At 33.8% G+C, this 12372-nt stretch overlaps 1 protein-coding gene across 1 annotated transcript in view; it reads right to left on the bottom strand.

Annotated features, from left to right (window-relative positions):
- Positions 1 to 12372, bottom strand: part of LOC136027771 (hemicentin-1-like) — a 72822-nt gene that overhangs the window by 50261 nt on the left and 10189 nt on the right. The window contains exon 4 of the mRNA XM_065705232.1: positions 5341 to 5425. Coding sequence (XP_065561304.1) covers positions 5341 to 5425 — 85 coding nt within the window. The remainder of the gene's footprint in view (positions 1 to 5340; positions 5426 to 12372) is intronic.

The raw sequence follows: 12372 nt of genomic DNA, 5'->3' as shown, positions 1-12372 counted from the left end.
AAGTGTCCCCATTTTCTGATTTCTTTCTAAATCACAAATAAAGTCTTATTATGCAGACTATCAATAGTATCTGTTCAAGACGATTTACTTAGCAACTCAAGACCTTTTAGTTGTTCCAAAACATCTTCATTTGCCATTTTTTTCCTTCTCTAGTATTATTTTTGCAACACCATCGTTTTTATTTGAATTGGTACGAAGGATTGGCATGAATAATATCCGACCGGTCGCTTTTTCAAGGATTATTGGTTTGGTCTTTTTTTTTATATTGAGTTGTGCTTATGCTAATAAAAATGTCTGAAATTTTTTCTCAAATATCGAAAATCTTATTTTTCAAGGGGTCGGGGGGTAAACAACTAGAACCGTCTCCTAGAAAGCTCTTTTGGAGTTGCCACCCGGTGAAAAAAGCCATTAGATTTTTTGAAAAAAAAATCACAATATCAGCACATAAATCACTAGATTATCGAAGAAAATTACTAAATCAACGAAAAAAATCACTAGCATAACACTATTTATCAGTGTAATGAATGATTATTTTGCCTCTTTTCCATGTTATATGCAGGCGCACTAATGAGAAGGGTGTAAAATTAGCCCCTAGATGAGGAAAAATACCTTTAGATTGGTGTTTTGTTTTTCTCAAGCGAAAATTACCCTTTGAATTTTGAGAAATGCCTTTTCGCCTCTCTATGCAGAGCTTATCCCTCGATCGGCGAAAACTGGTTATCGCTGATCTAATTGAAAAATTTACTTTTACTTTTTAATATTTTTTCTTGTCCATCCAAAGCCCCACTTTTTTGTCCAACAAATATGAAAACTATTCTCTTTTTACTCTAGTTGAGCTAGTTTAATTACTGGACACCGGTGAAAATTTTGAAAATGACCTTTTTTATATTTTATGAAAAAATTTATTTACCTCTTCACAAATTTTAACAAGCGTTGGTCTTATTGTTTCTTTAATAAAAACAACCCAAAGAAAATGTTTTTCTCCCAATAAAAAAAACAAAACAAACAAACTTTTCCACAAATTAGTTTTTCAAGGAAAGTTAAGAGCTCCATTAAACAAGGAATGAGCAAAAACAAAATCAAATAATCTGCCAAGAGTAAAACTACCACAAATCAGCATCAATAAATAGATCAAACCCAAAATGAACAGAAATTACAGTAAATGACCGAGTCAGAGTCAAAATGAGCAGAAGTTAACAGGATTAAGCCTCACAACCCCTATGCCTTATTAAGGCCAGAAAGTAATTTGCACTCTACTTAAAAAACACATATTATTTCCTTTTATTTTTTAAAATCTTAATAATTTTATTTATTAAAGCTACTAAAGTGAAAACATTTATTTTTTCAGTAAAATGCAAATTATGTTCTGGCCTGAGTAGATATAGGGGTTGTGAGGCCTAATCATGTTATTTTCTGATTATTTTGAGTTTGATTCGGTTATTCATTGTAATTTCAGTTCGTTTTGGGATTCATTTGTTTATTGATGTTTATTTGTGGTAGTTTTACACTTGATAGATTATTTGATTTTATTTTTGCTCTTTTTTGGTTTAATTTAGTTCTTTACTTTGTCTTGGAAAACATATTTTGCGGAAAAAGTCTTTTTGAGTCAATTGTCAGTAAAAAAATATATATATATTTGGAGAAAAAGATTTTCTTTTGATCTTTTTTTTATTAAAGAAAAGATAAGACCGATGTTTATCAAAATCTATGAGGGGTGGGACACATTTCTCCATGAAAATATAAAAAGGATCATTCTTAAAATTGTTGCTGGTGTCCCAGTAATTAAACTGTAGGGCCTACTTTAGGGTTGTTTATCCAGCTTTTAGATGGAAACCTGAAAAAAATTCTCGTGCAAAAATTATAGAAAATTTTTCTTCTGCGAATCGGGACTTCCGGGGTATACATTTTTCAAAGGGGGGTAGGGCTCACTGAATGTCATTTATGTCTGAAATTCCTCTTACAAAGTAAAATTTGATCTCCTAGTACTGTTTATTAAAGCTGATAACCATTTAAAAAGATTATAGTTTAATACCACTTATATGTGCTTATAGTTTTGGAACCTTTCAACTATGCAGAACAAATGATTATCTCAAAATTTTGAGCGAACAGTTTTTGAGAAAAAGGGACGCATGAGGGAGGCTGGTAGCCCTAAGATTCTTTTGGTCGCATAACAAAGTACATTAGAAATTTAGGTTTCCGTTAAAATGAGCCCTCTCCCGATGCTGTAGGACTATTGGTTCGGTACGATCATCCCTGGGGAAAAAACACACATCCGTGATCATGCTTCTGTCAAAAGATACAAAATTTTCCATATAAGAGCTTGAAACCTCAATAGAATAGGTAGTTATTCATGCTTATTAGGCATTTCTGTTGCACACACAGAGCTTGTAATTGCAGAGAATTCTGAGAATTATTGGAGTGTCAATTAGACATTAGAAGTAAAAACTAAAACCATTAAACAGTTCCCAAAAGAGATAACCTACCCCTCTTACTCCCTACCGAATTCAATCATCAAACTATAATCGATTTAACCTATCTAGTTGTGTTACAAGTTTTGTCTTGAAAAGGACCAAGTCCTATTTTCTTTTTCAATAATTTCTTTTGCTCATTCAGAAAATTATATTTAATGTACACCTACTTTCTTTTTATCAATGACTCTATTTCTGACTATTTGCAGATGTAAAGGATATATTCATATCCAATCCACTTTCAAAGGTTTTAATAGAAGAAAATTTAATGTGGAACTGACAGATTATAGAGAGAAAAAAAAACCCTTAAATATGAAGAAAAAACTTAACCTGAGCAAAAGGTTAAGAAAAAGGCAGTATTGAACATATTAGTAATTTTTTGATTAACTAGGTTCGCTTGTACTCTTAACGACAAGGCTCTGTGGTCAATATCTGATATTGTGCGAAATCGGAAGTTCCAAAGACGGTATATTCGCAAAAAGCTAACTTGCCACATATTGGGAGATGTAATCGACCACTATTTTCCTTTTTTTTTAGTTAGCTTGCTGTTTAATTTATTTGATTGAATAATAAATCCATGCGCTATATTGTGAAAAATCACTAGATTTAGAAAAAACTAGAAATTCCTTCCAAAATCCAGAAGACTTGCAAAAAAAGCCATAAAAATCCCTGAAATTCCTAAATGAAAAAGTTTGCCCCTAACAGACGACAAAAAGTCCCTCTTATAGGGGGGGGGGTCTCTAGAATGGAAACACTAATATAGCCAGAAACAATTATGAGGGAGTTCTTGCATTGTTTGAAATTGTGGATTCCTTACAAGGAAGCAGTTGGGACTTTGGCCCTGTTTCTAATTAAATAAAAAAACTAGTTTTTTTTAACTGAAAGAAAGGACCGACATTAAAACTTAAAACGAACAAAAATTGCTCCGTGTATGAAAGGGGTCTAAACAGAGTAATTTTTGTCGTTTTAAGTTTTAATGTCGCTCCTTACTTTCAGTACAAAAACTGTTTTTTTATTTAATTTCTGAACGTTTTTGAATTAATACATGTTTGATTTTGGCTCTCCACGCATAAACTACTAAAATGAAATTTGCATATTAATTCTTTTTTGGCTAAATGGCTTTCTATTAGTTTTGATCAGACAATTTTGAGAATGAGGAGTGGAGATGGAGGCCTAGTTGCGCTCCAATTTTTCGGCTACTTAAAAAGGCAACTAGACCTTTTAATTTTTAACGTAAGTTTTTATTAGTAAAAAATATACGTAACTTAAGAATTAATTTACGTAACAGACTTCTATATTCTTATATTTTTATTATGTATATGAGGGGGTTTGTCTCCTCGTTAATACCTCGCTCTTTACACTAAATCTTAAGTTTTGTCCCAGTTCTTTAAGAATGACCCCTGAATCAGAAAGGCCGTAGAATAAATAGTTGAAATTACCAAAAAATACTTTAGCATAAAGAGTGAGGTATTTAGGAGGAGAAGAACCCCTCATATGCCTAATAATCTCTGTTCATTTTAAGTTTTAATGCTACTACTTACTTTCAATTGAAAAAAATTTTTCATGTTTATTTTTTCATTGTTTTTTTTTATAGTAATGCTAGAAAATCCTGCACCCTTTTCATTGAATTTCTCTTCCTCCCACCTAGCCCCACTTCAATGAAATTTGAAGTGGAGCATATATATTCGCCCATAAAGTAAAAACAAGACCCTCCCACATAGCCCCCCCAACCCCCAACCCCCCCCAAAAAAAAATCAGAAAAATCCCCCTGAAAACGTCTGTACTTTTCCCAATAACCATTACTGTATGTAAACACTGGTCAAAGTTTGTAACTTGCAGCCCCTCCCCCTGGGACTGTGGGGGATTAAGTCATCACCAAAGACATAGTTATTATGGTTTTCGACTATCCGGAACAAAATGGCTATCTCAAAATTTTGATTCGTTGACTTTGGGAAAAAATGAGCGTGGGAGGGGGCCTAGGTGCCCTCCAATTTTTTTTGTCACTTAAAAAGGGCACTAGAAATTTTCAATTTTCTTAGAATTCCGTTAACACTTGGTCGATACGATAACCCCTGGGGAATAGAAAAAAAAAACTAAAAATAAACACGCACCCGTGATCTGTCTTCTGGCAAAAAATACGAAATTCCACATTTTTGTAGATAGGAGCTTGAAACTTTGCTATAGGGTTCTCCGATACGCTGAATGCGATGGTATGACTTTCGTTAAGATTTTATGACTTTTAGGGGATGTTTTCCCCTATTTTCCAAAATAAGGCAAACTTTCTCAGGCTCGTAACTTTTGATGACAAAGACTAAATTTGATGAAACTCATATATTTGAAATTAGCATGAAAATCCTATTCTTTTATGTATCTTTTAGCATCAAAGTTCCGTTTTTTACAGTTTCGTTTACTATTGAGCCAGGTCGCTGCTTACTACAGTTCGTTACCACGAACTGTTTGAAAAGCACTAGGTCTATTGCAATACACAATAAAAAAGAAAATTCACATCTAAATAATTGACATTACATAAATAAAGACACAAATTACAAAACCTACTTCTGTCATTACATTCACCAATCCTTGGTCAGCCAAGATTGGTGGTCCCCATATTTAATCAGTCTTCAAGCTGATTGACGATTGACGACAAGCTTCAAACGATACGCAACGAAATAAACCACCTACACCGTCATCCATTTTCCGTTCGTCATTCAGAATGTTGGGTACTTAAGCTGAAATTTTGTTAAAAGGGTGGGGGCACTCCTTCCTTGCGTAAGTGCCTCATGTAAACGCGAACTTGCTAATTATCTAGTATCTACATAGTATTGAAAATAAATAGCTAATAAAGAAAGTAAAAAGCAGAAAGGGCACTTACCAATTACTTTCAATGTTACAGGAGAACTTTGAGCCGCTTTCTCCTTTCCATTAATGAAATTTGAAGTGGAGCAAATATATTCGCCCTAAAGCAAAAACAATGAATTGAGTTTCGAGACAAGAACCAAGGACCTGATTATTGCTGTATAATGTTTTCTTAGTAAACACTATAGGCTAAGATAAAAGCCTCAGAATAGCGGCGAAGACAAATTTGTGCTGTGACAAAAGTGGTTTTCCACCCTCTTAGCAGATATAAATCAGATTCTGATGAGAGATGCTTTTAACCAAATGAAAAGGGAGACAGTTAAATATCCCAGAATTCATCCATGACGTTTAACAGAATGACCAAATGAATATGCAAACGCATAGTCAACATGAGGAGAGAGCTAAGCTTTATTTATGTGGCACAAAAAGGGAATATGATCAGAGAGGCTTAAAGGTGTCTCTCTACCAAAGTATTTTTGCAGAATATATAGTAGATTGAAAGTATGCACAAAAGTGACAAAATAACTGAGAATTTTCAGTTCAGTCTCTGTATATCAATTAAATAAAATAATTTCACAAATAACATAATTTTATAGCTCTAAAGAGGATCTAAAAGCATAAAAATTAAATGTCAAAAGTAAAATGTGAAGACAAAATTAAGATAAGGATATAATTACTGAATAAAAATAAATTAAAACAAAAGTTAGGATTATCTAAATAACATAAGCCATAATGTTAATTTTTTCTTCCGTTTTCCAAAATTTGTTGCTCCAGAACTTCTAGTTTCTGCAATATGTAATGAATAGACTTGAAATTATGCAATAGACCATATCTTGACTTGCGCAGTACGGAATTTGACTTCTGATCTTTAGTTTAGGGACTGATGACTTTGCTAACGGTAATTCTAATTGAATTTGAACCACAGCTACTACCAGCCCTAAAAGCTAAAATTCAGGCAAAAGGTGGTACATTTCTCAAGTGACGCCGTTACCCGATATCTGGCTCATTAGGCTGATTAAAATTGAAATTTATGAAGTCTTCCCAACAAAACTTTAAAAAAATGACCTTGAACATCTATCCAAGGAAAATTGACAACAATACATCTTTACTAGAGCAATAGCATAACCGATCGTTTTTCCATGTGGATGAAAATAAACTTAACACTAAGGGGAGAAACATGTTCCTGCTCGTATAGGCTGTGTATTATTTGGCATCGCATAGGCTTGTATAGACATTGTATATACCTGACAGTATCCCCCCCCCCGTTCCTAAGCTTATTATACTGTTTTATGTTCTTTTCTCATACGGTATATGCTCTAATGTAATTTCTAGTAATGGTACAAAATAAAATGCTATCTCCGTATACTCAGGTATGATAACTTCATGATAATAAGTATGACAGTCTTCGGATGGGTTAAAAACGTTGATGGGTTAAAATGTTTAAAAACATTCTAATTTTAAATGACCTCCATAAAAGCAAGTATTTGTTTGTGATTAATTTAATGATACATTTTTAATTGCATTCACCTAACTGTAGAAACTACATTATGACATAGAATTTTCAATTATATAACTATGTTTTGATTTTATTATGTACTTTTATTCTATTTCTTAATTTTTATTTTTTTGATTTATAGCTTTTTTTAGAATTTTATTTATTTTGTAATAAGTATATTTCTAGCTATTCTAACTATATAATTCTCATAATCCAAGTTTTTAACTTAGTTTGGCAATTTGGCTCAAGGGACTGTTTCTAAATTTAAAGTAACTCCTGATGAATCTTCCGTGCCAGAAAACCTTTATTTACTAACCTTTTCTTTATTACTAGTCTCTTAAAAAGGATCTATTTCTGCCAAATTTTATCTTGAACAACTCGAGCCTTTTGTTTTGTAGAGCAATAAGCCTATATATCAAGCTTTTGCTCTTTTCTAAACAATGTTTTTTTTTTCTAGACGGAGAACCGAACCTTTGCAACTTTAAACTGTAACATAAGCTAACCAAACATTCGACAAAATCAAGTTCCTTTTTCATTAGATGTCCTGAAATCTGGCTCATCAATCGGAATTGAGGGCCTTTCAGAACATAGGTTTATTCTCTGTCCAGTGAAACCCCAAAATTGGTCCATCAATCATCGGGTAGAAGACCAGAATCATGGTAGTCCTGCTAGCTTACTGCTATAGCCTATCAAATCATTTGGTTACGAGGAGCCAAGTCAAATTTGATGATTATCTCATATATTATTCCCCCCTAACTTTGCCTCTTTGGATGGTTCAGCTAGCCTCAAGGATTTTTTCCGTTCAAGTGGACATTGCTTATTGAATAATTCTTGAAAGGACATTGCTGTTCTTGAAAAAACCTGGCATTAAATAAGAAACAAAATGAGGGCCTCTGGAGCTTCTATAGATTCTAATCTATTATTTGAAGGGAGTTAGCCAGCAAGTTGGAGCAATCTCCAGCCAATTCGTCATCTTCCAGAGTAAAAGGTTTCGTTGATTCGAAGATTCTTAGACTTCTTACTAAGTCAACAGGGGTTGATTACAAACCTTAACTTTCCAGTCTCCTTTACTCTCTGAGATACCAATTGAACTTTTTGCTGGTATCTTCTGCAACTCTCTGGCTCAAAACTGGGCTTTTCAGCACGTGGTAGAAGGGGATAATTTTTAAATTTTCGAATGAAAATGCAAGAAAAACATTTTTTTTAATCTACCTCCATTCCTTTTTGATGTACCTGGCTTGGATAGTGTTCAGCCGATTCGCACTGTACTTTCAACAGGAAAATCCAAGCTCAGGTGAAGTGACATCCATTCTCAGATAGGTGTAGTGACCAGCGAGTAGGATATTCCTCGATAAGGTGGTCATACCACTGGAGACTATCATTACAGATGCCATTGACCGTACATCGTTGATGGGAATGACAACATTTTCAACGTCTTCCAGCTATCATAAGGATGAAGTAAGGGCAGCCATCTCCTTCTTTATCATTTATTGATATTTTACTCACCGATCTATTTTGAAAACATAGTGAACATCAAATGCTGTCTTTTAAGTCCACGAACGAGGGACGGTCAAAACTTTAATCGTTAGCCCCTTGTTTCCCACAAATGATGTAAAATAGTTAACAAAAAAGAAAAATTGTGATACTTCCAATTTGAATAAATTTCTATGGTCAGCCATAAACAAAAATCTAATGAAGTTCACTGTCAAACAGTTCGTGGTAACGAACTGTAGTAAGGAGCGATCCGGCTCAATAGTAACCAAAACTCTAAAAAATTGAATTTTGATATCAATAGCTACATCAAAAGAATCGCATTTTAATGCTGATTTTAAATATATAAGTTTCATCAAGTTTAGTCTTACCCATCAAAAGTTACGAGCCTGAGAAAATTTGCCTTATTTAGGAAAATAGGGGGAAACACCCCCTAAAAGTCAGAGAACCCTACTGTAGAAGTTTCAAGCTCCTATCTACAAAAATGTGGAATTTTGTATTTTTTGCCAGAAGAAAAATCACGGGTGCGTGTTTATTTGTTTGTTTTTTTTTTTTTTTTTTTCCCAGGGGTCATCGTATCGACCAAGTGGTCCTAGAATGTTGCAAGAGGGCTCATTCTAACGGAAATGAAAAGTTCTAGTGCCCTTTTTAAGTGACCAAAAAAATTGGAGGGCACCTAGGCCCCCTCCCACGCTCATTTTTTTTCCAAAGTCAACAGATCAAAATTTTGAGATAGCCATTTTGTTCCGCATAGTCAAAAACCATAATAACTATGTCTTTGGGAATGACTTACTCCCCCAAAGTCCCTGGGGGTGGGGCTGCAACTTACAAACTTCGACCAGTGTTTACATATAATAATGGTTATTGGGAAGTGTACAGTCGGTTTCAGGGGATTTTTTTTGGTTTTGGGGGTGGGGTTGAGGGGAGGGGGCTACGTGGGAGGATCTTTCCATGGAGAAATGTGTCATGGGGGAACAGAAATTCAATGAAAAGGGCACAGGATTTTCTAAAATTACTATAAAAAAACAATGAAAAAATAAACATGGAAATTTTTTTTCAATTGAAAGTAAAGAGTAGCATTGAAACTTAAAATGAACAGAGATTATTACGCATGTGAGGGGTTCTAAAAATACTTTAGCATAAAGAGCGAGGTATTTAGGAGGAGATAAATACCTCGCTCTTTATGCTATAGTATTTTTAGTAATTTCAACTATTCATTCTACGGCCTTTCTGATTCAGGGGTAATTCTTAAAGAATTGGGACAAAACTTGCGATTTAGTGTAAAGAACGAGGTATTAACGAGGGTACAAACCCTCTCATATACATAATAAAAATTAAAGAATATAAAAGTTTGTTACGTAAGATAATTCTTAAGTTACGTATATTTTTTACTAATAGAAAAATTCGTTAAAAATAAAAATTTATAGTTGCCTTTTTATGTAACCGAAAAATTGCATGGCAACTAGGCCTCCTTTCCCATCCCTTATTTCTCAAAATCGTCTGATCAAAACTAAGAGAAAGCCATTTAGCCAAAAAAGGAATTAATATGCAAATTTCATTTTAATAATTTATGTGTGGAGAGCCAAAATCAAACATGCATTAATTCAAAAACGTTCAGAAATTACACAAAAAAACTAGTTTTTTTAACTGAAAGTAAGGAGCGACATTAAAACTTAAAACGAACAGAAATTACTCCGTATATCAAATGGGTTGTCCCCTCCGCAATCCCTCGCTCTTTACGCTAAAGTTTGACTCTTTGCCACAATTCTGCTTTTTAATACAATTATAAGCTTTAGCGTAAAGAGCGAGGGATTGCGGAGGGGACAACCCATTTGATATACGGAGTAATTTCTGTTCGTTTTAAGTTTTAATGTCGCTCCTTACTTTCAGTTAAAAAAACTAGTTTTTTTGTGTAATCACATATAAGGCACTTGCAGTTAACTTTCTAAGCCGCAGTATTTGAACAATAGTAGGGATTCTATCATTTCTATATTTTAAATTCTAAAGTCTATTGAAGTTGCTAGAATGCCGTAAAACCAAATAAATATTTTCTACATTTAGCTTAACCATAGAAATAAGGCAATCAATAGAGGGTTAATGGACTAGAATTATTTATTAGGTATGCTCCAGCTGTTACTAATACTTAGGCTGCCAGGGGGTTGGAAGAAATTTATATTCTAAATCATGATAGGGCTCTGAGCATTAGACAATCATTGTTTCCTTACATGAGAATTTCCAAAAATAGCTATTCAGTTACCAACAAAAGTTATCAGAAATAGAGCTTACAAACAAATCAGGCACGAACGTCTGATTTTTTTTTTGATTTTTTTTTATTTTTTGAAGGTAAAAAAAAAGATGACAATTTGGACTAGACGAACAAAAACTAGAAAACAGTAGCGCCATAGCCAATCAAATCACAGAACTGTCTCAACTCTTGTCCCTTTCGTTTTTGAATCATAATTAAATACAAATAAATTTTTTTTTTTAATGAAAGTACGGAGCGACATTAAAACTTAAAATGAACAGAAATTACTCCGTATATGTAGGGGCTTTTCCTCCTCAACGCCCCGCTCTTTACGCTAAAGTTTTTTAGTGTTTTACAAAGCCGAATTAAGAGAAAGAGTCAAACTTTAGCGTAGAGAGCGGGGTGTTGAGGAGGAAAAGCCCCTTTCATATACGGAGTAATTTCTGTTCGTTTTAAGTTTTAATGTCGCTCCTTACTTTCATTTTAAACAAACTCTTTTTCTTAACTCTACTTCTTAAAACAGTAAAAAAAACTTTAGCGTAAAGAGCGGGGCGTTGAGGAGGAAAAGCCCCTTTCATATACGAAGTAATTTCTGTTCGTTTTAAGCTTTAATGTCGCTCCTTACTTTCATTTTAAAAAACTTGTTTTGTTTTTTATTTAATTTCTGGACGTTTTTTAATTAATGCATGTTTTGATCTTGGCTCTCCGCACATAAAAAATTAGAACGAAATTTGCAGATTTTTTTTTTTGTAAATGGCTTTCTCATAGTTTTAATCGGAAAATTTTGAGATAAAAGGAGAGAGGGAGGAAGCCTATTTTCCCTCTAATTTTTTGATTACTTCTCCCTATTGTTCCACCCTATTCCCCCCTGTTGTCTCCCCCTATTTTCTAAAATAAGGCAAATTTTCTCAGGCTCGTAACTTTTGATAAGTAAGACTAATCTTGATGAAAGTTATATATTTAAAATCAGAATTAAAATGCAATTTTCTTATGTAACTATTGGTATCAAAATTCCATTTTTTAGGGTTTCGGTTACTATTGAGCCGGGTCACTCCTTAGTACAGTTCGTTACCACGAACTGTTTGATAGCACGTTCGTTCAATCACTCCAGTACATTTTATTGATAAAATAAAAAAAAAATCAACTGAAAGTAAGAAGCAACATTAAAACATAAAACAACTAGGAATTATTGCATATATTGGGGAGGAGGGTCACCCCCTTGTGAACACCTTGCTCTTTACGCTAAAGCTCGAATTTTTTCCTAATTCTTTAAGAATGACTCCTGAATCACAAAGGCCGTTTAATTTTAATAATTAGCTCTTTTAAAAGAAATAAAGAAAAACATTAGCACAAAGACCGAGACATCGAAGAGGGTGACCCTCCTCATATAAGGAACAATTTCTGTTTGTTTTAAGATTTAATGTTGCTCCTTACTTTCAGTTGGAAAATCTTGTTTTTTATTTAATTTCTGATCATTTTTAAATAATGCTTGGAAATCTGGCTCCCCCTTCGTGCAAGATTACCTTCCCCCTCGAAAAGTTCCTCCATGGGAATATACTCAAACGTACCTCCCCCTCCACCAGAAAAATTACCCTGAAAACGTCTGTATACCTCCCAATAACCAATACTATGTGTAAACAATGAATAAATAACTTACAGCCCTTCCCCCGGGGACTCTGGGGGGGTTAAATCATCCTCAAAGACAGAATTATTTGATCTTTGACTATGCTGAACAAAATGACTATCTCAAAATTTTAATGGGGTGACTTTGTGGTAAAAATAAGCGTGGGAGGGGGACTAGATCCCCTCTAGTATTT

Source organism: Artemia franciscana, chromosome 5, assembly GCF_032884065.1.
Source record: "Artemia franciscana chromosome 5, ASM3288406v1, whole genome shotgun sequence".
NCBI lineage: Eukaryota > Metazoa > Arthropoda > Branchiopoda > Anostraca > Artemiidae > Artemia > Artemia franciscana.
Note: the sequence above shows the minus strand (reverse complement) of the source record. Positions and strands in the feature narration are given on the sequence as shown.